The 26,370-nt window shown below is 45.6% G+C and overlaps 1 protein-coding gene and 1 long non-coding RNA gene across 3 annotated transcripts in view; one reads left to right on the top strand and one right to left on the bottom strand.

Moving 5' to 3' along the window:
* ADAMTSL3 (ADAMTS like 3) overlaps positions 1-26,370 on the bottom strand; it is a 259,617-nt gene that overhangs the window by 5,055 nt on the left and 228,192 nt on the right. Inside the window, exons 24-28 of the mRNA XM_072950888.1 lie at positions 12,263-12,445; positions 9,682-9,798; positions 5,384-5,567; positions 3,769-3,973; positions 871-971 (exon numbers count right to left, since the gene is read on the bottom strand). Coding sequence (XP_072806989.1) covers positions 871-971; positions 3,769-3,973; positions 5,384-5,567; positions 9,682-9,798; positions 12,263-12,445 — 790 coding nt within the window. The remainder of the gene's footprint in view (positions 1-870; positions 972-3,768; positions 3,974-5,383; positions 5,568-9,681; positions 9,799-12,262; positions 12,446-26,370) is intronic.
* Positions 3,949-26,019, top strand: LOC140689733 (uncharacterized). 2 transcript variants are annotated; one of them, XR_012064812.1, is made up of 4 exons: positions 3,949-4,274; positions 10,815-11,855; positions 14,445-14,598; positions 25,858-26,019. It is a non-coding gene; the product is annotated as an uncharacterized lncRNA (long non-coding RNA). The 2 variants fall into 2 exon arrangements; XR_012064811.1 differs by lacking the exon at positions 25,858-26,019 and adding an exon at positions 19,291-19,928.

Raw genomic sequence — 26,370 nt, 5'->3', positions numbered from 1 at the left:
TCTCCTTTTCTCCAGCAAGACTCAGGGCGTGGAGGAGAAAGGAGGCGCCACGCACTGAGCATCTTCCATGACCCAGGCTGCTTGCATGCTTCCCACTCAGCCAACTAACCAAAACTTCCCAGCCGTAACATCTCATGAACAATAAGACCTCATTTTGCAGATCAGGAGGTTAGGTAGTCCAAGGTGACACAAAAAGAGAGTGTTGGATCTCCAAATGTCCCCTTTAGCGTGCCTTCCCTGCTCTCTCCTCTGTCTCTCTGGCTGGGGCACGCCCTCTGGGATGGGGAGTTGCCACATGGAAGGAGTCTGGGTGTCTCTGGGTGACCTCATGGAACAAAGCTCTCCTACTCCTAAACCATCTACCAGCTCAGACTTTTAGATAAGAGAAGAGCAAGAACATTTTTTCTTGTTTAATCCCCTTAACAAGATGAAAGTTTGTTTTATTCTCTGCTAACCCACTAAGTCCATGTCTTAATCAAACAGTTTCTAACTAGAGGAATAAAGTAGTTCATTGAAAACACTAGGAAGATTTCACCTGTAAACCTAAATGCAATATTAGTAGGCTTCACCAGCTTTGTATACATAGGAGGAAAAATATCTGTCTATTCTCAATGCTACTTTTTTCCCTCTTTGGGGTGTTCCTGTATTTTTAACATCCAAGTAATTTGTGATTATAAATAGCACATATTAATTAACATTTCAGTATAATACAGGTTATTGAGGATGGTACTGCAAGAAATCATAGTTTAGGAGAAATTGTCCATTGTGAGAGGCAGTTATAATACAGGAGAGATGACTTGCTTTTCAGGTGGTCATAGTCACTGACTGAGGCAGGAGAGGTGGTGTGCTGCCCTAGGGCGGGGCCCCTACCTCCTTCTGTCATCACAGCCGGAGTCAGAACTGTTGTGGTGTTGACAGACTAGATGTTGCTGCTGCGTCCTCACCGCACGACCCAGGCAATGTCCAGGACACTGGAACAAAAGCACAACGCAGGACACACAAGCTTGTGAGCTCGCGCATGCTGGGGTACCAAAGTCACGTGCTGCGGCGGGACTGCCAAAGGCTAGCTCCAGGCAATCAGCTGTCCCCAAGGGGAGTTAGGGAGGATGGAAGCCCAGCTCTGAGGACCAGACAGCCCTCCTTCAGCCAGGAAGACACCTCAGTTTCCTTTCCTCCTCTTTTCCCTGAGAAACTTAAACCACTTCTGGAGAGAAGGGAAAAGGGCAGGGCCAGTCTGTACTGGATCAGGCTTAGGTTCAGCAATGAATATGCTTAAAACCATAAGCTCCTGCCAAGTTTGGGTTTTCCTGCTCTGAGCAAAAATGGAGGCTTGTGTGTTGAGGTGAACTCAATTATAGAAAAGAAATATTTTTGACATGCAGTTCATAAATTTTTATGTAGTCATAACTACAATTTTCCTTATAAATTTGGTTTATGTTTGAAAAGGTCTTTCCCATCAGGACAGTTCTGTTCCAGTTTAATTACTTTTATACTGAGTACTTTAATCAAGTCAGAATTTATTTTGCTGTATGCTGTGAGTTTGGGCTCATACACATACACATACACATACACATACACACGCACACATACATTCTATTGGTTCTGTTTCCTACAGGAAACCCCAACTAATGCAGATACACAGATTCTGATACTGACAAGTGGGGTGCCCCTTTAACAAATACTTAAAAATGTGGAAGTGGCTTTGGACTGGGTGATGGGGAGAGGCTGGAAGGGTTTTGAGGGGCATGCCAGGAAAAGTCTAGATTGCTTTGAAGGGGATATTGATAGAAATATGAACATTAGAGGTGATTCTGGTGAGGCTTCAGATGGAAAGAAGGAACATACGATTGGAAAATGGAGGAAAGGCAATTCTCATCATAAAGTAGCAAAAAAAAACCCAACCTTGGCTGAATTGTGTTCTGTTGCTTTGGGGATGGTAGAACTTGCAAGCGATGAAACTGGGTATTTTGCTGAGGAGATTTCTAAACAAAGTGTTGCAGGTGCAAGTTGGCTCCTCTTTACTGCTTACAGTAAAAGGTGAGAGGAGAGAGATGAATTGAAGACATTGTTAAGAAAAAAGGTTCAACCAGAACTTGAAGATGTGGATAATTCTCAGTCCATCTGTCCTTCAGAAGAAACGAGAAAGTACGTTCTGGGGAGGACACGAAAGGTGCAGCTGGGCAGTCGCTTCACGAGGAGGTCAGCATGGAGTGAGCCAGCCGTCCCAGCAGAAGTGAGGCACAGAGGCAGGACTGCGCCAGCAGAGACCCTGCCAGTCTGCACCAAAAGGAACACAGTAAATGAAGGCTTTCAAACCTTGGGGATTCCACAGGATGGATGATGGAGCTGTTCAGCTGCAAACATGCTTTCTTCTTCAAGAAAAGGGACAAATGACCCAAAGGTGATTCAGAAATCAGCAAGGCTGCCGCTCCTACTACAGGCCCTGGGGAAAGGGAGGTCCCCGCCGAGTTTCAGATGGTGGGGCTCCCTCCGCGATTTCAGTGGGCCAGTCCTTCAGGGGCAGGGAGACCCCGAGGAGCCATGAGGGTTAGGCTGCTCCCTGGGGCCACGGGGGCAGTGCTGCTGCCCCAGTGTGTCTGGAAGGCAGAGCATCAGGCCAAAGAAGATTCTTCTCAAGATTCTTCAGATCTAGTGGAATCATGCCTGCCAGGTTTTGGACTTGATGGGGACCCATCATCCGTGTCTTCTTTTTGAGTTCTCTCTTTTGGAATAAGAATGTCTATCCTATGCTTGTCCCACTGTTGTGTCTTGAAAGTACACAACTTGTCTGGTTTCACAGGTTCACAGCTGGAGAAGAATTTTGCTTCAGGATGACTCATTTCTCACCCATACTCCATCTAGGTGACATTTAGTGAGACTTTGGATTTAGAATCAATGTTGCAATGGGTTGACTTCAGGGGATATTGGGATGGGGTGAATATATTCTGCACATGAGAAGGATATGAATCTGGGGGGACTAGGGGGTAGAGTATTATGGACAGAATTGAATCCCCTTAAAATTTATATGTTGAATCCCTAACTGCCAATGTGACTGTATTTGGAGATAGGGTCTATTTGAGGTTAAAGGTTAAATGAGGCCATAAGGATGGGGCCTTAACCCAATAGGAATAGTGTCCTTGTAAGTAGAGGCAGTGACACCAGAAATCTCTCTCTTTCTGTGTGTGCGCAGCGAAGAAGCCATGTGAGGACACAGAGAGAAGGTGGCTGTGTACACGCCAGGAAGAGATGCCTCACCAAAACCAGCCCTGAAAACATCTTGCTTTTGGACTTTCTGTAACAGTGAGAAAATAAATTTCCGCTGTTTAAGGCACCCAGTCCGGGACATTTTGTTATGGCGGTCCTGCAGACTAATACAGGGTTCTACACACTTCTTTAAAATTCTTCCCAAGTATTTTCTTATTATAATATTGCTCAAGGTGGCATTTGGGATATGGGTTCTGACACTTCTGTGCACATGTTACTAATGTTCCTCTGCTCCTTTTCTTGAAGCCTGCTCTTATTCCTACTGCCTCAAACCAGTCTGTCCTGGACTTTCTGCTATTGAGTTGCTGCACTCAGAGGGACACAACCTTGGTTTGCCTTTGTAGCAGAAGACAGAGACACTATGACTTCTAAATGCAATCCTTGAGGTCGGATACATACATTCATTTTCAAGCCCAATAGGACCCCCCCCCCAATTAAAAAATAAAAGTATTAGAAACAAGGTGATGATTATACTATCAAAACAGTAGAATTTGTCGGGATTACCTGGTTTCCTGGGTCAACCAGCCCTTGAACACACGGGTGACCAGAGCAGGGTCTCCTCCCCAGAGGCCTGTCCCTGGGGGCACACGCTCTTGGAGGCATCACCTGCACAGTTCCGTTGGCTTCTGTGCGCTTGCATGTCACCTGCCGACTGCGGAATCCTTCACCACAGGACACGGAACACTCTGACCACGCGCCTGCGAACCACCTAGGAACAAACACCACAGGCGCTTAGCAAGGACTGGTGTGACAGACCCTACAGAGAGTGTCCTCCAAAGGAAAACCGGACCCTAACACGACGACTGTGTCAGGGCCGTCACATGTCTCCCTGGGACAGGGCAGCAGCACAGGTAACCTCCAGCCCTACTCTCAGATTCTGTTTCACTCAGAGAAGCGACAGAATTACCACGTAGAGCCAACCAATCCAGAGGTGGGGTAGAGCCACCTTCAAGTGCGTGAGAGTCTCAGAGAGTAGAGCTTGGGCACAGTCGGGTGGAGATTTCAAAAAGGTGAATTTCAACTGATTGAAAACAAAGGGAAGAAAGTATTTCTAAGGCACCTACGAGCTCTTTTTGCTGCAGGATATTTACATGTCGTCTTATGTAATTGCCATGTTGCTCCCATTCTTCTAAGGAAGAAACTAATGTCTGTGGGGTCAAACAGCTATTGTCACATCACTAACATGCCAACAGAGCCGGGATTCAAATTCTAGGCTTATCTGACTCTAGAGCTCATACTCTGATGGTTTCAGGAGACTAATCTTAGAAGTGGACACCTTAGAGATGCAGAGTGCTCTGCCGCTGAAGATGTTCAAGCTGCCGCTGGGACACAACAGAACAGGGCTTCCTAACCCGAGGCCCACGCTTCTCTAAGGGGACCCTGGACGTGGATGGGAAAAGAATTCCATTTTTTAAAAACTGAAGTATAGTTGCTTTACAATGTTGTGTTAGTTTCAGGAGGCTCCTGGAGAAATCATCGTGAGAAATGATGATGGCTTGGACCCCAGTGGTAACAGTGGAAATTGACAAGCGTGGAGGGAAGTGAGAGGAAAAGGGGAGTTTAGGATGCCGTCGCTGTGGGCTGGAACACAGGGGATGGGTCGGGTTTGGTGGGGATCATGCATTTGATTTTGGACTTTTACAAAATTATCGATTAGTGTCATCTATTACACAGTAAGGTTATTAATGGTTTTACCTCTGGGTTGGAGTCTAGGAAACAGAACTTTCAACTAGCAGCCCTAGTGAGTTTGGCCCCCTGCATGAGCTCCTAGGTAAACCCATGAGATCAGCTTTGCCGCGCTCTTAGGGTGCAGTGTGAGTGCAGGCAGCAGACTTGGGCATGATTAAGAGCGGTGGCTCTGAGATCAGATTATCTCAGACTGAGTTCTGGCCCTTGTGACTGTGTGGCCTAGGGGATTTTCTCCATCTGTGAAATAGAAAACGAATAGCGTCAGCTTCGTAGGTGATTGTGAGGTGACCCACATAAGGCAGTTAGCAGAGGGCCTGGTACAGTGCACAGTAAATAAATCTTAGTGATTAAGTTATTAAATCCAAATTACTATGTGTTTTAAAACAGGCGAAAACCTGGTTCTGGTGAGATAAGAAGTGACTATCCATACCTCGAGGGGCAGTCCCGGATGTTACAGGGCTGGAACCCAGACAGGGGCTTCTGGAGATGACCACAGAAGGCCTCGCCCACTTCCTGCCCGTTGGCCATCACGCACCGGGGTCTCTGAACTCGGGCTCCCAGGTGGCCACAGGTGGCAGAACATTGTGTCCAGTTGCCCAGCTCCCAAAAAGGCTCTGCAGAAAGAAAATGAATGCCATGACAACCCTGGGCGAGAAACGATGATGCGCTGGAGACGACAAGGCCAAAGCCCGCCACGAGCTGTTTTCTGGCTGGCCGCCTGTCTGGTCCTTTAAGTAGCACACAGAGAGTAAGCCATCACACAGTGCAAGGGGGTCCTTTAAATCTCCTTCTCCCTCAACGAGCTTACTGTAATAACTGGTGGAATGGCAGCCAGAATGGGGCCCTTGGACCACAGCCTGGGAGAGGGGCTACTGCAGACCAGCTGGATCTGCCAGAAAACTCCCAGAGAGAGGGAGGAGATGTTCTGTGCAGGGGCTGCCTCCTCAGCCCTCTAGCTCTCTCCAAGTGGAGCCAGGAGGACAGGAGGGGAGGGCCTCTTGGGCGACATCCTAGTGGGTTCCATTTCTCACAAGCGGATCAGGTGGAGAAATGAAAGATGATTTAGCAGGGAGCAGGGATTAAGCAGAAAGGTTAAAGAGGCATTTCAGTCCTATCCTTACTTTTCCACTAATTCTTAATCTAAACTTCAGCACAGTCCTGAAGCTGCGTAAATAATCTGTCATGGAGACATCTGGAAAGGTGAAAACGGGACTTTCCTTTAGAAAAGCTGACACTGATCACCTCCAATAATTATAGCTTTTCTATGTTGGTCCCCGTTCCAAACAGTTTTTCCCTTCCCTTTTGACACTTGGTCAAAAGATGAGGTAGGACGCGATGATGACAGATTTGTGTACGATCACGGGAGGTGCCAGATTTTCTTGTAATAATCACAAGTAATTGATAGCTACCAGCTGTGTCCACAGGCGCCCTCTCAGAGCAGAGTGATTTCTTTAACTTAATTGTTTTCCAGTTTTTCCTTTTGATTTTTGAATTTTTGTCTTACGTTGCATATGGCATCATTGCAGAACAGTATATAATTTTTAGTTGGCCCCTCAGGATTAAAGTTCATTTAAAACAATTTTCTAAATAGCTAAGTTTGCTGAGCATTTTCCAGATGACAGGTATTGAGTTAAACACTTTAACATCAATTTTTCTATTTAATCCTTACGGCCATCCTGTGAATTAGATTATTTTTATATGCAGAGGTGGAAAGTGAAAAAAAGCTAAGTGACTTGCCCAGGGTCCCTCATGTGTCAGCTGGATTGGAACCCAGGGTGTCTGGCTCCAAATTGAACTCTTTCTACCAGGCCACATTTCATGAGATACGTTGATAGTTCAAGGCAGGACATACATGTATTTCTTTTAAAAAATGTGTTTTTTTTATTGAGGTATAATTCATATACAGCAGAATGCTCAGATATCAAGTGTGCAGTTTGATAAGTTTTCACAACTGTATGTACTTATGTAACCATGATCCAAAGCAAGGTCTATAACCTTTCATCACCCCCTAAATTTCCTCTTGCCTCTTTTTAATCAATTCCCATCTCCTCCCAGGCAATTACTTGCTCTTTGCTATCAGTGTACCTCAGTATTACCTGTTCTTGGACTTCATACAATATATACTCTTTGGTGTTTAGCTTCTTCTGCTTAACAAAAGTTTTTGAGATTCATCCACATTGCTGTGCATATCAGTAATTCATTTCTCTTTTATTGCTGAATAATATCCCATTGTTTGAATATACCGTAGTTTGTTTATCCATTCCGCTGTTAATTGCCATTATGAAGCAAGGACTGCTATGAACATTCTTACATGAATTTTTTTGTGAACACGTGGTCCTACCTTCACTAAAGTGGCTATAACCATCCCTAGGTATCTCATCACCCTGTTCTGTTTTCTTTATAGCATTTTCTACACAGACATACCTTACACATTTATCTGCTTACTTGTTTGTTGTCCTTCTCTCCTACTGGAATGTCCCGTCCTTGAGATTGGACATGTTATATATTAGGAACTCAGCCAGCAATTGTTGAGTTAATGAGTGTCTTTGAAATGCTAACCCCTGAAGGGCTGGCATATTCCACAATGCGTGTGTGTGTGTGTGTGTGTGTGTGTGTGTGTAGGAGACAGTAGAACAATGTAGGTAGTTTCAATAAACCAAATTTTGAAATATCCCCAAAACTCCACCTTTACCAGCAGTTTCAGCCTCGTGAGTATCCAATTTTTTTATTAACTGATTTGAGGGGGTCATTTCGATCTTCATGTTCCATGCCACAGGGAACTTCTCTCTGCCTTGCACATCCCTATTTCTCTGCCTGGAATGTTCTTCCTCTTCCCAGGACAAACATCATGACCTGTGTGAAGACCTGGCTGACTTCTCCAAAGAGCATTAGGGTCCCTTCCTCAGAGCTGCCATGTTCCTCGGTATTTTGGTCATTTTTCTATTACAGCACTTGTCACACTGATTCCAAACACCTGTTTACATGACTGCCTCCTTCTTTAGACCGTGAGCTTCTCAAGGCCCAGGTCGCCTCTGTATCCCCAGCCCCGGCAAGAGTAAGCCCCGGGCAAGTACTTGTTGAATGTGGTTATGCTTGTGTCTCCTTCAAATTCACGTGTGAAATCCTAACATCCAACGTGATGGTCTTAGGAGGTGGGGCCTTTGGGAGGTAATCAGGTCATGAAGGTGGAGCCCTCCTGAATGAGATTAGCGCCCTTATAAAAGAAGCCCCAGGGAGTGCCTTCACTGCCTCTACCATATGAGGGCATAGAGAAGAGAAGGCTGTCGGTGAACCAGGAAGCGGGCTCTCCCCAGACACTGGAGTTGCCGGTGCCTTGAGCTTGGAGCTCCCAGCCTCCAGAGCTGAGGGGAATTAACGCCTGTTGTTCATATGCCACTCGGTCTCCACTATTTTGTTACAGTGGCCCAAACAGACCGAGATGAGTGCTGAACAAATGGACAGCAGTGCATGTAATAATAGTAGTATAATGTCTAAGGAGAAGAAAATAAATGCCCTATAAACACCCTAGATGAGGAGGTCACAACCAACATGAGCTGGATGGGTTGCTGACTGGCAGCTCAACACTATATTCCCCTTCTGGGCTTTCCCTGCATCTCAGCAGGTCGGAAGCCCAGGAGCTACATTTCTCGAATCTCTGTCTGCAGTTATACCCTGTAGGCGATATTCTGCAAATGAAAGGCACTAGCTCAGGATTTAAAAGGTTGAAATGACATAGTCATTATTATTCCTACATAGTCGGTATAAGAAGCACGAGGTCTAACAGCAGCTTCTGTGTGTCCTGTGATTTATTCATTTTTGAGCTGAGATCATCACTACAGGTTCCCTGAGATTCTAGCATTTCTGATTTCTCTCTCTCTCTCTCTCTCTCTCTTTTTGGCAGGTTTTTTTTTAAACTGAAGCATAGTCAGTTTACAATGTTGTGTCAGTTTCTGGTGTACAGCACAATGCTTCAGTCATACATATACGTACATATATTCATTTTCACATTCTTTTTCATTATAGGTCACTACACGATACTGAATATAGTTCTGTCTGCTGTACAGAAGAAACCTGTTTATCTGTCTTATATAGAGTGTCAGTATCTGCAAATCTCGAACTCCCAATTTATTCCTTCCTACCACCCCCTTTCGCCCAGTAATCATGTTTGTTCTCTATGTCTGTGAGTCTGTTTCTGTTTTGTAGGTAAGTTCATTTGTGTCTTTTTGCATTTCTTAACTCTACCTCCCTCCCTTGGCCTCTTGAAGAGTTTTGCAAGCTTGAAATACTTAGATTAGGTTCTTCTGATAGAGCACTGATGCATAACAAAGCCAGTACGTGTGGAAAAAAATATTTGTGAAAGAAGAAAAATGAAAGAATCAATTCCACAATTCTTAGCAAATCTTCCCTCTATTAATACTTGCCAAGTTGGCGATCGTTTTGCAGCTGGAAAAGCAATACCTGCATTACCACAAATGATGGGCTTTGGGATGTGAGCTCTGTGGGCATTCTCAGGAGTGATTTTTTTTTTTTTAAAGTTTCAGTATAGAAGGAGCAAGTTGAACCACAGAAGGGTTGAGGGGGAAGGGAAAAGCTGGCTGAATGCCTAGGAATAATTTTACTTATTACAAACTACAAAAACGTGGAGGGTTTTTTTTTTTTTAAACTAAATCCTTTTCCTCGCACATGTCTCACCACCAACAAATCCCCAAAAAAGTCAAAATCCCAGACCTGAAGGTAGTGGTTCTCCTGTTGGCTCACTGCTGTTGGTTCCAGTGTTGGACGTCTGGAGTATATGCTTTTTATGGTCCTTGGGAAATACACTCTTACTGTTTGACTGTCTTCGTTCTGAGAAAAAAAAAAAGAAACACTTGTTTACCAATTAGAATTAACCTAATTCTTGTTCCAGCTTGAGCGTTCTTAAAGAGGAGGAATCCTAGGGAATAAGCCTTTTCTAACAGAATTCTCTGTCCCAGATGCTCAGGCTCACACAGACCTGGGAGCTCTGTGTGGGGCTGGGTATGTGGGGTCCTCCAGGGGTTTAGTTAGAGTCGTTAACTAAGCTAATTAATGTGGCATCTCTGCATGTTTTCAGGGTTTATAGCCTAACTAGCAAGGCAGGAAAGATACATTCACCAGAATCCCCTGCGGGACCGGAGGAAGCAGCTAGGTCTGACAAAGGGCCGCCCCGCCAGGGAACTTTGGGAACAGGAGAAGACATGATGTCTTACAGGGGACCTCACGTGGTGAGGAGTGCGCTCAGGCTTTCAGGAAGGCTGTGAATTGTGCGTGTAAGAGCAGAAGGATGGTGGAGGAATGCTGCATCTCATGAGATACAGGACATTCTTGATCCCTCAATCACATGATCAAAGGCAGGAGCCACTTGGCTGCAGAGGCTTCTGAGAGGAGATGTGTGCAGGGCAGAACCGAGACAGCCGTGCACACCCATGAGTGGGGTTGGGGAGGAGCAAGGAATAAGGCTGGGACATCTCAGGGAGCTTGGGGAAGGCACTCAAGGATCAGATGTGTTTGCCCCCCCAAGTGAGATGCAAAGGAATTGGAACGTTTTTCACAGACGTCAGCTTCATTTGGACCATCATCAAAAATAGCAAAAGTTTCCACTTTGGGGGTTAAATATAAAAGCAGAATTTACGAAGATTCCATTCATTTGCATTAGCAAATGTTTGTGCAGCAGCTTTTGCCTGTGAAAACATACTCGTATGAGACATATAATATTCACCTAAAAATGGACAATTATTTGTATATTATGTGACGACTAAGTTTTTAATTTATAAATTGCAGTCTTTGTTAATTGCATGAGTTTTTCCGCAGCCTCTTGTGAATATCTTTGTTTTGTTTAACAGAAATATTCTACATACATTGAATACTGAGCTATCGGTATGGACAACAGAAGTGCTTTGTGGAGTTGCTGCAGATGCTTGTAGGATTCTATATCGACAAGTAAAACAGCAAATAGTTTTGTACTTAAGAAAAAAAAAGAATCAGATGGGTTTGGCCTACCCCATTTGTTGAAAATCTTCTACTCTAAGACTGTCAAGGACCACAGAGGCTCTTTGGGAAGGGCCACATGGAGGTACACCAGTGCCTTTCTAATCAGCAATGAGCGTCCAGGAGGGGGGTGCATGAAGAACACTGAAGGAGGTGACTATATATTTGGTCTCTAATAGAAACTTCCTATGAGCCTTTGGTTTCCCCATTTATACAACAGGATAAAAGATGACTGCCCACAACACTGTGCTGCTGGAAATGTCAAAAGAGTGAACGCACATCAGAGTGCTTCGTGCATGACAACTCTTCCAACTGCCCGTCTATTTACATTCCGGGCTCCTCTCATCGCCAGCAAGAAAAGCCATGGAGAGAGCGCTTTCCCATCGTCCTCTTAGTTCATCAGTGGACACTATACTCTCATACCAATTCCGCCAATGATTCAATTTCATTCATTTATGAAACATTTATTTATCACTTACACCTGTGTTAGGTGCTGGAGACACAATGGGGAGTGATAAATGATCTCTAATGTCAGTCTAGCCGACTTCTGTGATTAGATCTCAATTGGCTCCAAACTCTGGCAGGAAAGAGGAGTATTATTTATTAAGTCCTAAAACCCCAGCAATTTAATGTCCATTCTGGTGACAGGAGTTTGGTGAGCTCCAGATATGATCCCTGACAGACAGCAGCAGAAGCCAGCCTACCATCCTGTGCCGGGGCCACGTTGTAATGACCTTCCTCAAATTACAACACCAACCCGAATATGAGCTGTCTTAAGACTTCATTAGTATTTATTGAGCACCTAGTATGTGCTGAATACTATATTATATTCTTAGGCCTGCAAAAAAACAACATTAGACGTGAAAGAGCAGGATGCCTGAAAGCCAGACTTCCAGGTAAGCAGCATGGGGCGGGGGTGTGTGTGTGCACGTGTGTGTGTGTACTGGATCATACGGCAGGAAACCATGTTGACTAGAACCGAGTTTAGTGCTAGCTTACACTGGAGGTAAGGAGTTAAGCAGGTATAGAGGCAGAAGTTGAAGGATCCGGATTCTGGCCAGGAAAGTGTATATCCCAGCATATGCTCTTAGGTGGAGAAGTAGCAGCAAGAAAGTCACACTTTCTAGGGGGAGAACCAGTGAGATGGAGTGTGAGGTAAGTGCTTGTTTGAAAGCGGGCAGTGGCAGCAATAGTTCAGACCATTTAATGCTCACTTGTTTCCTCGACTCCAGAATCAACCAAGCCAGGTGCTACTTTGTACATATTCCAGGAAGCACCTGAAGAACAAGAATTTGATGCTTACCCAGTAAGTGGAGGACAGATGTTGCCACTGCCTTTCCAAGAGCGTTGGTGGCTGTGCAGACGTAGGTTCCTTCGTTTTCAAGGGAAACGTTCTGCAACAACAGGGATCCATTGAAAAGCAAGGAAATATTGTCACTCAGAGATCCTCCTTTCTTCACCCAAGTTACATTAGGCTGAGGGACACCTTTGGAATAAAAACAAATACGACAAAGGCAAATTCCTTTAAGAACAGGGACACAGAACCAGATGACAAATACCGTTTAGCATTTTGAACACAAGCTGGCAAATGAGTTAAATCTCACAGAGTAGGAAAAACGGCTGTTTCCATTTCTGTAGCTCCTCTATGGCAGGTGGGGAATGCTGCTAAGGCAAAGAAAGGGCTTTGGTCTACTGAGCACCTGATTGGTTTATGCAGATAAGTCAAGGGATGGGAGCCAAAGAAGGTGGGATTGCTCTGTGTTGGGAAGGGAGAGAAAGTTGAAGCTGAGTGGGGGTGATGGGAGAGTGGTTGGAAAAGAGGAGCTGGTCAAGCTGGGTGAACATGGAGGCAGAGACAAAGAGAGAAATTCCTAGCAGTAGGTTGTCACAAGGAAGGCTTTGGAAGACAAAAAAAATACCAAATACGAATCTTTTAAGTGGTTCACTGTGCATATGCAATGAAATGTTCCTCCCTCAGGAGGAATACAAAATCTTCAGGGAAATAGATTTTGTTCATTCATGCTTTTGCAAAAGAGGATAATTTCAGAGAATAGAAAGTGTTGCATTTCAAGTCTGGGTTGACGTAGTGAGGTGCACAGACCATAAGCAACATCTCTGGACACAGAGAGGAGCATAAGGAATTGAAACAGTATCTTCCCCCAAATCTTGGAAAGTCTTAGCAGTTTGTGTGGCTGTGGGATGCGAAACTCAGAAGAACCTCATTTGGTCCTTAAGAGCTGGGGCAGCCTCTCATGATGCCTGAGATCAACCTAGGTAACTGGTTTTGGGGAATGTCCCCTCCTCCTGCAGTGCCTCTGGCTAGACAGCCTATGGCAGACACAGCAAGGCTTTCTGGCAAAGAACAGATGTCATCGCTGTCATCATGACATTTGCAATGCACCCGACAAGAAGCAGAACACACGCTCTGTGAACACTGGGGGCGCTTTGATTCTCAGTTACTCCCATCTGCTGGGAGGCAGTCATGGTTGGCTCTGTCTTACCAGGCCGCAACCCGAATACCCAGAGAAGTGCTAATCCCAGGTGCATGTATCTTTTTCACTGTTTCTTCTACAAATATAAATACACAGAGGTTAAATTTTCCTAAGGTCACCAGCTAGTAAACATTGGATCTGAGATTCACTCCCGTGCAGTTTACTCCAGAAATTCTCTCTTAACCACAATGTAAGTAGATCTTGTTTATTTCTTTTTAATTTTTAAATTATTTAAAATTTTTAAAAATTTTTTGTTGAGGGAGGTAATTAGGTTTACTTATTTATTTTCAGAGGAGGTACTGGGGATGGAACCCAGGACCTTGTGGGTGTTAAGCAGGCACTCCACCACTGAGATATACCTCTTCCCTTACATATTTCTTGATAGATTTATTCCCAGGCATCTTATAATTTTTATTGCCATACTAAGCAGGCTCTTTTAAAATATATTTTATAGTTGTTTATTGCTGACAATTAAGAAAGCAAGGAACATTTGCATATTTATCTTGTATCCAGTCATCTTACTGAACTTTATTATTCTGAATAGTTTTCAAATGATTTTCTTGCTTTTTTAAAGGGAAACAATCATACCACCTGTACATAAAGATAATTTTATCTCTTTTTCTCACATGTATGTCTACAATTTCTATTAACTATCGCATTATGTTGACTGATGTCTCTAGAACAATGCTGAACAATAACAGGTACAGCAAGCACATTTGTCTTGTTTCCAGCTTTAAAGGGAATATTACTAATATTTCATCCTTAAGCGCAATGTTTGCTTTTGTTTTCTGATAGTTGTTGCCAAATCAAAGAAATCGCCTTCTGTTTCTGGCTTACATGGAAATTTCTAAGTCTTTGAGTTAACAGTTTATTTTAATTGACTTTTAACAGAATGAAAATATCTAAAGCTCTTAATTTTCTTTTGAGTACAGCTTTGACTGTGTATCATATTTTGAAATGCAATAAACTATTACGATTATTTCATTCATTTAGAAAATGTTTATGAAGCGCCTACTCTATGTGAGACTCCATGCTGGTGCAAAGGATACGATGGAGAACTAAGTTCCTCGAGAAACTCAATTTTAAAAGGAGGCTTTGAAGGGAAACCCATGGTTGCAAAGAAAGGACATAAGGGCTTATGTTAAAGGTAAACACTGGATGCCACTGGCATATAAAAGCTGTATTTAATACACACTGGAAAGACGGGGAAAATGTCCATAGGAAGGGACATCTAAACAATACTTTAGGACAAGGAGGAACACATCAACTGAAGAGGGTAGGGGGGTTGGAGATTGTTTTAGGCAGAGGGAACAGCATGCATAAAAAAGGCCTAGACACGGAGAAAAATACAGTGCACTTGGGGAATCATAAATTGTTTTTTTTTATAACTGGAGCTTAAAGTACATGGAGTAGGAGTGAGGAGAGATAAAACTAGGGAGGTGAGCAAGTGCCCATAAAATGAAAATCTGTTTATCTGTAGTAAGGAGCTTGGTGGAATGTATCCTAAAGGAAACAGGGAATGGTTTAATTAGTTTAAGTACTGGTAAAAATATCAGATTATTGGTTTAGAAACATGGGTCTAGATGTGGTGCAAAATGGAGAAAAGGGAGGCGAGGACCAGGAGGACCAGTGGTTACTGAAGCAATTGAGGTGAGACAATGAAGGCTGCTCAGAAAAAGGCAGGAGCCATGGATTCGGAGAGAAATGAATTAACTTAGTAAATATTAAAGAAGAAAAACCAGTAGGTTTTGGTGACTGGTTTTATATGGGGGAATCAAGGAGAAGAAGGATTTAAGGATGACATGCCTGTAGACGGTGGTACCATTAACTGAAACGGGAAATCAGAGGAAGAGCAGGTCCGCGTGGAGTACGTGATAAATTACTGTCAGCGTGTTGAGGCCGGGGGGTGGGGGGGGCAGGCATCTCACTGAGCACACACGCCGAGGCGCCTGCTGGCACACGTCGTGGGTGGAGACTGACGGGTGCCATCGTCATGCCCGCCCTTTGCTGTCCCTGGAGCATCAGACCTCCCAGAAGAGCGCTTTTACACACGTCTGCTCTGACTTTTGTGGCTGCTGCCTGCGAGCTGCCTCTGGATTGACTGCCCGGCTCTGGAGGACGGAGGAGCTTGTGTTCCAGTCCCATGAGACTGTAATCATTGGTGTCACCCAGAAAAGAGCTCTTACTCCTGCCTGGCACCCTGATTTCTGTGACTGCTGCCAGAGGCCACCTCTGCATCACATGGATCTAGTGGCCAGTGGGGCTTATGCTTGTGGGTCCTACAGAGTTGTGACCAATGGAGAAAAAGTTCTTAAACAGCTATCACCCCCAGGGCACAGCAAGAGACAACAGACCCAGGTGCTCCTGCTTCCTCTGAAGGAGGCCTGTCAGCTAAGCACCACGACGTCTGATTCAACCTGCATCTTAGGGCTGGCTGCAATCCCTTCCAGAGACCTCTGAGCGTCAGCCTCTGCCATGCTCCACAGTGTCAGTGTTTCCTGGAGGGAAGCCTTCCATACATTTAGTGCCCCAGTTTTTACATCAGGTGCCCCGGTTTTGGTGGCTGCCACTCAGAGGATGCTCCTTGATCACCTGGCCCTGGTGGCCAGGGTAGGAGCTTGCATTCCTGGGTCCCTGAGGGCTGTGGCAATCAGAGAGGTCATTCTGGGTAGGCTACTACCGCCAGAGCACTGGACAGACAGCAGATTGAAACACAGTCTTTCTGTGAAGGAGGCCTCTTCGCTTGCCCTGGAGCTCTGGCCCAAGGGGATGGCTTCAGGTTTGGCTCACATTCAGTGGCCTATGAAGCTGCTTTCAAGGAATGGAGGCTGTGGATGTGTCTTGGTGCTCTCCTGCTGCCTCGCTCCAGCTCACCAGTACCACCCAGAGAAGAGTTTAGACACTCATTTGGAGCAACTGCCACCCAGGGGACGCTCCCAGGTCTTCTGATCTGATGGCCATCAGGGGTTACACTTGCAGTCCCACAGGACGGCATGTATCTGCACACTTAAAGAAAAAAAAATTGATCCTGAGGGTCTAGCCTCCAGTCAGCTTGAGTCTAGGTGCTGAGATCCTTCCCTTTGGGACACGGAAGGGTCCTGGCACATCCTCAACTACTAGGAGTTATTAAAAATGTAAGAGGCTGCTTGGACAAGCACAAAGGTTTGAGAGACAATCAGGAGCTGAGGGTTGAACAACAAGTTTCATCTCCTACAAGAGGCTGCGCCTTCAAAACTGGGAGAGGTGGTTGCTTTGTCTACTGGACAGAAGCCAACACAGAGACACGGAGTGACTGAATGGATGAGAAAACAAGATCCATCCATAGGCTGCCTACAAGAGACTCACTTTAAATGTAATGATACACACAGATGGAGAATGAGGGATGGAAAGAGATATTCCATGCAAATGGAAACCAAAAAAAAAAAAAAAAGCTGGAGTAGCCATACTTATATCAGACAAAGAAGACTGTAAAACAAAGACTGTAGTAAGAAACAAAGGTGGGCATTATATAATGATAAAAAAGTCAATCCAACAAGAAGTTATAACATTTATAAATATTTATGTACCCAACGTAGAAATACCTAAATATATAAAGCAAGTATTAACAGACCTAAAGGAAGAAATAGACAGCAGTGCAACCATAGTCTGGGGTTTCAATACCCCACTTTTGCCAATGAATAGGTCATCACACAGAAAACCAATAAGGAAATGTCAGCCTTAAATGACAGATTAGACCAGATGGACTTAACAGATATTTATAGAACATGCCATCCAAAAGCAACGGAATACACATTTTCTCAAGTCCATACGGAACATTTTCTAAGATAGATCACATGCTAGGCCATAAAACAAGTCTTAATAAATTTAAGAGGCCTGAAATAATTATTAAGCATATTTTCTGACCCTTACTGTATGAAACTAAAAATCAGTTTCACAAAGAAACTGAGAAAAAAGCCACACAGATGTGGACATGGAAAAATACCTACTGAACAACCAAAGGATCAAAGAAGAAATCAAAAGGGAAATAAAACAAACACCTGGAGACAAATGAAAATGGAAATGTAACAAACCAAAATTTATGGGATACAACAAAAGAAGTTCTAAGAGGGAGGTTCATACTGATAAATGCCCACCTCAAGAAGCAACCTAAGTGTCAAATAATCAACCTAAGTTTATTCCTCAAAGAACTAGTAAAAGAACGAACAAAGCTCAAAGCTAACAGAAGGGAGGGAATAAGAATAGAACAGAAATAAATTAAATAGAGGCTAAAAAGACAATAGAAGAAAAACCAATAAAACTAAGAGCTGGTTCTTTGAAAAGGTAAACTAAATTGACAAATCTTTGGCCAGACTCACCAAGAGAAAAAGAGAGAGGATTCAAATAAAATCAGAAATGGAAGAGGAGACATTACCACTGACACCACAGAAATACAAAGGGTCATAGGAGACTACACTGAGCAGTCATGCACTAACAAACTGGACAACCTGGAATAAATGGATAAATCCCTGGACACATAGAACCTTCCAAGACTGAATCATGAAGAAATAGAAAGTCTGAACAGACTGATGACTAGTAAGGAGATTGAATGAGTAATCAAAAACGTCCCAACAAGAGAATATTTACAAATGATGCGACTGACAAGGGCTGAATTTCCAGAAAATACAAACAAATAGCTCATTCAGCACAGTAGCCAGAGTGTTTCTCCTAAAATGTAAGTCAGGTCATGTCATTCCTCTGCTCAGAATCATCCAATGCCTTCCATTTCGTTCAGAACAAAAAACAAAATGCTTATGATGGTTTATTCACCCTATGTGATCTGCCCCTATCATCTCAAAATACAGGGGGCAAAAAAAAAAAAAAGGAGGGAAAGAAAGAGAGCTGAGAGCCAGAGAGAGACAGATTCTTGATGAAATCATTTATGATCCTGGATCCAGATGGGTCCAAAGTTAGCTGTATCCTAGGACTTTTCAGAGTTGTGAGCCAATAATTTCTCCATTTTTTTCTTAAGCCAGTTCGAGGTGGTTCTCTGACCCTTGTACCTTGTAACCATGGTAGTCTGGACTAAAACCTTAGGTATGAAAACAACTCAGATGGCCAACTGGCCACACCGGCATGCACTTCTCAGAACAAACTGGCATAACTGTGTTCCAAAAGAAACCATTGGAAATAAGAAGTCTGCGATGAGAAAAGTGAGACCACACTAGAATCTGGCCCAAGTTCTTCCTTCTCACGGTACACAACTAAGCAATTTCATCAGCTTTTAAGAATACAGTGATAATTCCTATGCTGAAAATGCCACATCTCCCTACCCAATCTTAACCTCTCCCTTGAGTTCAAAACCAGTGGTCTCCTGGACACCTCCCACCAGCACGTCCCTTGGGCACATCACACGCAGTAAGTCCCATAGCAGATTCCACGTCCTCCCTCTTTCCTCCTTGTATGCTTGCTCCCTGTCACCATTACAGCACCCATCTCTCCAACCTCCCCACCTTGGAGCCTCAGAGCCATTCCTGGCTCTTGCCTTTTCATCCTCCATGTTTAAGTTGCCACCAAGTTAAAAAAAAAATCACTTCTAACTTATAATGCTCTTGGATCAGCCTCCTCTTCTCCATCCTCACAGTTACTGTTGTGGCTTAGGGCCACGGTTCTTGCTGTAGTTACTGAAACATGCTCTTAGCTGGATTGCCTACTTCCCAACGGTTCCTCATGCAAAGTCAGAGGGAGCAAAGTGCTGGTCCCTGCCTGCCTTTTCAGAAGCATGTCAGCTCTGTACCACTTACCTCCACCCACACTCCTAGCCTTACCTCCTAACCCTCCTGCCATGTCCCTCCTTCCACAGACCCCACACCGTAGCTGCTTCAGTGTCCTGTCCAAGCCTGCCCTCGCCTGCTGGCTGTCCTCACGCATGCTCTTCACTCTGCCTGGAATGTTCCTGCCTTGTCACCTTGGTGCGCTCCTCTTCGTGGCCCTGTTCACATCTCCTGGGAAGCCCCCGTGGACCTCTGACCCTGATTTGCTTGAATACTCCTCCCAGTTCCTATGGTGTTTTATTCATGCAAACACTGTCCCATTTACATTATGTCACAGTCAGTGTTGTGTCTTTCTGGGAGTTTCTTGTTGTCAGTTGGGCATGCAGAAAGTGGTCAGTAAGAGTTTGTTGAATTACAAGTGTTCACAGCTCTTGTCATGGCTGGATGTTCATGCCTTGTCACCCCACCATCAACCAGCAAATTCAAATTTTGAAGCGCTACCCCACCAATGGGATGGCATTTGGAGACGGGGCTCTGGGAAGGTAACTGGGTTTAGATGAGTTCATGAGGGTGGGTCTCCCATGATGGGATTAGTGCCCTTATATAAAAAGAGGAAGAAACTGGAGCTCCCCTGCTCCATCATGTGAGGAGACAGCGAGAAGACTTGTCTGTAACCAGGAGGGGCTCCCACCAGACACCGAGTCTGAAGGCACTTTGATCTTGGACTTCCCAGCCTCCATCACCATGAGAAATAAATGTTGTTTTAGCCACCCAGTCTGTGGTATTTCTGTGTAGCAGCCTAAACTAAGACAGCTGTAGAGGACGATTTGACTTTCAGGGTTTCCCGTCCTCAAGGCCACATGAGACACGTTCTGCTGCGTTTCCGCCCCTGCGTTCTGTGTTCAGCTAAGACCCTAAGGGAAGGACATCACCTTAGTGGCTCTGGTCTCAACTCCTGCAGTGCTGTCCTGCTCTGGCTGTCCCGGCCCAGAGTGACCAGGGTCCACTGGCTACCGGGGCTGGTGACAGACCCCCAGAGCCCACCCACAGTTCAGCTGACTGGATGTCTGAGCTGCAGGTAACTGCACAAGGGGGACTGGCACCCGTTTCAGGATGCTCCCTGAAGACGCCCCCCCCCCGTCCCCATCCCAGAAGTTCTGAAATGCAGAAGTGGGCTGGTGAGGATGGTGGTAGGAATGTGGCACTCAGGAATTCTGGGGTTCATCTGTGCAGAATTTACTGCTCAGCAGAAATTAAAAAAAAAAAAAGAAAGGGCAAACCCCACCATGATTTTTTGGAGTCCATCTGGCTCACTAGTTATTCTGTTGCACTCCAATTTCCTAGGTCCTTTAAGTCCCTCATGCCTCTGCTTACATCGCTTGGTGCAGGGGACAACACATAGGCCACTCAGTCCCCCTACCACCAAGCCCCTTCACCTTTATGCAACCAGGGATCCACCCACCCTCTGAATCTCCTGCAAGTGCCTCCTATGGCCGGCAGTCCTGCAGGCGCTGGGTCACAGCTTGGCTGGAACGCTGCGCATCAGCCTCTCCCACCTCGAGGCTCTCAGCAGAGGACGGGAGGGTAGGTGCCTCTCAGGAGGCTGCCTCTTTCTCCAGCAGTCTAACAAGTCACATTCAATGGGCCTCTAACTTTATCTGAGGCCTCAGGCAACAATCAGCCCGCCAGCTCCTTCAGTGGTGAGATGTGCAGATGCTCCTGACGAATCCCCCGAGGGCTCACACCCAGCAAGTGTGTTGAGATAAACTGAACAGAATGAACTATGGGTCGGAGAAGTTGTTCTGTTCTATAGTATGTCACTCCGGCATACTGGCTTTTAAAAAGGGTGCAGCTTTTCCTTCAGAGCACCTTGCAAGACTTACATACATGCATTTGTAGGCAGGAGCCGCATAAGAGGGAGAGAAGAATTTGGAGTTCCTATGGCAACCCAAGGAGGGGTGCTGAAGGTGAGGGAGATCAGGGAGCAAAAGGGCTAGGGGACAAGGTGCCTTTGCCATGATCCTAGAGCCTCTGGCCTTGCTTGAAAACTTTGCCAAATGCTTGGGATTAATGGATGTCTTGCTATGAGCAGAAACCAGTCCAGGAACTGAGTTTTGCATCCTGGTTGATGGAGGACCCAAGAAAGAGTGAGAGGCAGAGGACCCCGGCCAATGTCAGCCCCCAAGAACTATCCAAAGTCAGATTCAGGAGGCTCTGGAATTTCCAGACCCTGGAACTGATGGGGGTCAAAGACAATTACGTTTTAAACGTAAACCTCAGCACGGCAAGGGCATGATACTGTGTTTCCACAGATACTGATACCCTGCAAATACAACGAATTTCAGAAAATGAAACAACACTTTTCAGGTTTCAAGTTGTAACAGGGGAGACAAGGGTCTTCAGTGCTGAGGAAAGAAGCTGACCCTGCAACTCAGCACCGAGAGCATCATGACACATGTGAGTGCTCTCCAAGAACGGCAGAGGCCAGAGGAAGCCCAGACGGGATGCTTCAGAGCCCTGCTCTCTGTGGTCTTTCAAAACTACAAATGTTTGCTCTGTTGAAACAGCTATAAAATGTCAGAAATAGTTTAAACTTATTTATCTAACCTCAAAGACAGGCCATTTCCCCCAAGACTTACAGCTCTGAAATATTCAAAGTTCTGTTTCCACAATGCTGAAATCGTTTTTGGAAGGCAAATGTTGTGGAAAAAAAGCTCAGATGTGGAGGGGCTGTGACACATGTGTTGCAAGAAGTCTGCACCTCTGGGGTGTCTTTAAAACAGTCACTGTTTAAAAAACACATTTCCTCCATCCTGGAAAGGCCCATGAAATTTCCTGCACTCTAAAATCCTTGGCCTATTCAGACTGCTCTAAAATGCAAGATTTTTTATATCAATGTATCACATACATTACACTTGTATGTTTTGTTCATTTGTTTCCTCCAGCTACTCAACACTCACACAATATTCTGTATTTGTTTCACATATGACAACTGAAAGTTTCAGCTACCATTAGTTACCTCCAGGGAATGTGAAGAAATGATGTTGCCAGTTTATAAGATTAGAAGCAAACTGAACACAGGGTAGGCCAAGCACAGAGCCGGTCGTTACTAATAAATGAAACAAATAAACAAAGAGTTCACAGTTTCATTGTCAAAGAGAGTATCTCAAAGCTACTAGCACAAAGGGTATATATATACTGTTCTCGACTGTGAGGTCAGTCTGAACCGTGTTGCACACTTTGCAAGGCATTTTTCTCTCCTGAGTTAACTGCATACTCAGTTCTTTCGGCAGTAAATACGTCATCATGTATTTTGGACATAAAGCACTATCAACGATGTCATATCCAGAACATCCCCCAAATATAAGGCTAGGGCTTTTACCATTCACAGAATTCTCCTGGCTATCCATGGAAGTACTTCCTCCTCTCTAGTAAAGTGATGTTAACAGACTGGCATGATCAGGTCCTCGAGGGGTTAGATCTGAGGACTTTAGAAACAATCTGGGTCATAACATCTATCTCCAATTCCACAATCAGGAGTCTTTCCCCAGAGGTTTTTAAGAATGTGTTTCTTCTGCCAGAGAAGGGTGCCGACAAGTCCTCTTCCCAGCGTGGTCATGCCTGACCTTGCAGCAGCCCTGGGCTTCTGCTCTGCTCGGGACTGAGCGGTACTCTTTCCCTCCAAGAGGCATAGCTCACGAGCGATAAGCAGCTCACTCCTGGCTAGTGTCCCCCAGGGTCTCATTTCTCGGCTAGAAAGGGCCCACCAGAGTTATTCCATATATAATCTCAAAACCAAAAACCTCCGGCGGTTCCCTGGAGAATAAGACTCAAAGTCAGAGCTGCTGCAAGTCAGGCGCAGCGGTACCCGCTGGAGGCACACAAGTGGTGTGAGCCGCGGGGCCCAGCGCAGGGAGCCCCTCAGCAGCAGTTCAAACGGGGACAACCGCGGACAGGCCGGGGCCCTTCCTGATAAACAGCGGTTTTGGTAATCTATTAATGCAACACTGGGACGGGGTTGAACAAATAGCTTTGATACGTCCCTAAAAAAGCTACATTAAATGTATCCTTTTTTGGAAGTCACGCAGCATGACCTGCACGTTCACTGGCTGTCACCACTACCAAACCCGCGAGAACTCCACACAGGCGGCTGTCAGTGGAGCTCCCGGGGTGACATCTCCAGGCTGGGCTGACTCCCCAAGGCTCCCTCTCCTCCTCCCCCGGGGCACTGACTCTTCTCTCGTTTCTATGAGCTTCCCCCACTTACTCTGTTAAGTGGTTCCTTTCTCCTGGGATAAGATTCAGTTTTTCTGACTCCATAGCTTTTACTCTTCTTAGAGAAAAGCACAAAAACCCTTCAAGGTATGGGCACCGCTGCTAACGACAGCTCATCTCATCCTCCAGCCCCGGGAACCCCACTGTGTTTGAAACACACCTCACCGCGCGTAACACTGAGATTTTCTATGTGAATTCTCTCCACTGGGGACTTATTTGCTATCCTCTTTGACCACTTGGAAAATTTTACTCGTTCTTAAAGATCCATCTTAAGGCCTCTCTTCCATGACCCTCTCTGACACCAAAGCTGACTCCTCCTCTGAGGCTTTGGACACTGAGGTATCAGTTGCTCACGTGCCTGACTCCACCTTCGGAATAAGCCCAGAGCATGACCCCGGCTCTGCCATTTAAGCACAGCTTCTGGTTCACGCTGTTACTCACTGTCTCCTGAGGAAAAGTCTCCCACTTTGAGATACATTTGAGCTAAGTTCCAGGACACTCTTTGGCCCCACTGACGGCTAAAGCACTGGTTCTTAACCTTGGCTGCACATTAGAATCATCTTGGGAGCTTTAAAAAAAACCCCTCCGATTCTCAGGCCATACTTCAAACAAATTAAATCAGACCCTCTTGGGGCAGGGTGGGGTGGGGTGAGGGGTGATGTCCCGGCCTGAACTGACACTCTGCATGATAATAAAATGACTTTAGTATATTATTCGTCAGTCACGAAAATGAGCACATGGGTGTTGAACTATCAAATACAAAACCAGTGGGAATAAATGAATGAAAAATAAGAGGAAAACAGAGGGCCACCCAAATTGGGATGTAACTAGAGAGGCTGGCATTCTATCCTGGTCCTATGTTATTGCTCCCTAATGCGGGCTGTCAGCCCCACGAAGACGGCTTCTCTTCCATCGATAGTTCCTGAATGCCTTTTTCAGGCTGAGCTGGGAAGCTCTCGTGCTTTTCAGTTTCTAGGGGTTGACTTCCAACAAAATTTGCTGTCCTTCAGCCCCTAGCCTGTGTGGGCCTGGTGGGCCCCGCTCTCTTGCTTGGAGGACACACTTAAGGCAAAGGAGTGAAAGTGGACGAGTGGGTCATTCCAGGGCTTCTGAAGGCTCTGTGCGTTTTACACAAGAGGGATTCCTCCAGCCTCCACAGCTATCTCGTGTTCTCCATCCACGTCTGGGGTCTCATGGCATAAAGAGCTAAAAGTTGAGACCCCTGGTGGGCAGAGAGCAAGAGAGGACCTTTCTTATAGGATAACTAGATGTGATCGGTGTGAGGCGTTGGCTCTTACCGCCTTGAAAAAAGCCTCCCCATGGTTCACTAGCAGATCAGACACGTCTGAGAAGCTCTGCACCAGCCCCTCCGGCTCCTGCTAGGACAGCATTTCTGAGGAGCCAAGAGAACCCAGGGCCAGCCCAAGGCGTCACTCGGAGACTTGTGGGAGGGCAGCGGCTTGCTACAGTAGAAACCCGAGCTTCAGAAGATCACCAAGAGAAGACCTGAAGTCAGACAGCACAGAGGAGGAACTCAGCACACGGCCCAGCAGGCTCCACCAGGACTGAGTCGTTACAACTAAAGGGGGCTCAATGAGTCTTCTATCAGAAATGTGGTAATGGAAAAACCACAGGGGTAAAAGCTATTTTAAATTTGATATAAGACCTCACTGTGGAGAGGTTATATATTAGTTTGGGAGCAGGGACCTGCCATGAGTCATAAGCCTTACTCTGGTGTTCCAGCCGGCGGCTTTCCAACATTACTAGCAGCAGAATCAATTCATTAACAAGTTGTTTTGTGTGTAGAAGGAGGTCCACTTGACAAAACTGTAAAACGTGGAGGTCTTTTGCCTGAACAGCATATTAGGGGAGAGGGTAGGTAGGGTTGAAAGGTAAGACTGGGGTCCCTAACAAGATTCCATGGACTCTCTAGTTTGAAAACCGCTGGGTTACCCATCCATCTATTGATGGCACACAGAAGAAAGGTGCATGGTTATTTGGAAGACAGGGAGTAGACGGGCATAGTATGAAACAACATTGTGGGTCAGTCTGTTTCTACCGTGTGAAGGTTAACGTGGGGCTGGGTGGCTGTGAAGTTTTCAGGACAGAGAAACATATTGGTGGGACTGAAGACAGGGGTGGAGTATAGGTACTTGGGCATACGAGCAGTGTTGCTGATGGCAGGACTGGCCACAGCGGCTGTGGGCTGAATGCTTCAAGAGATGGTGTGACTCAGCATTTTCAGACACAGAAGCCCAAGTGCGTGGCCTTCGGCAGTTGAGCATGACATGTGATGGGTGCTTGAGTTGCCCTTTCTGTTTCTCATTTTGCATATCTAACCTCCTTATTCTAGCATTTCTTTCTCCTTCTTGATTGTATAGAGACTCCTGTCTCCTCCAAATGGGAAGCTGAGATGGATAAGAGGTGAAAGGACAGTCATCTTTCAAGGAGCATTCAGAACAGAGCTTCAGTGGATCTTCGAAGAACAGATAGCTGGTTTACAAAGATCTTTTTAATCCACTAAATCAGTAATCCAAATATGAGTACAGAGAGGTTTGGGGCAAGTATATGGAGGGTTGGGGGAGGCAGTGGGGAGCCATGACCAGACAGTGCCCTGTCCCTTTCCTGCAGCTGCAGTGATGGTGGAAGCACCTGTCAAGGTGGGGCCTCATGCCCCTGGGGACAGAAAGGGCACACTTGGGCAGACCTCTGGCCTAACACTGGCCGGCATCCTGCAGGCATCAGTGTACTCTACCTGGAGCCTAGACCTCACAGCAGGGGACAATTCTCCAGGGAGACTGGGCCCAGGCTGTTGCCTGTACCTGAGCTCGACACCTTGTCCCCAAGCGGCCGCACTTCGTAAGCCCCGCCTCAGACCCCCGCAGGGCTCTCAC

The sequence above is a fragment of the Vicugna pacos genome, chromosome 27, assembly GCF_048564905.1.
Source record: "Vicugna pacos chromosome 27, VicPac4, whole genome shotgun sequence".
Classification (NCBI taxonomy): domain Eukaryota; kingdom Metazoa; phylum Chordata; class Mammalia; order Artiodactyla; family Camelidae; genus Vicugna; species Vicugna pacos.
Note: the sequence above shows the minus strand (reverse complement) of the source record. Positions and strands in the feature narration are given on the sequence as shown.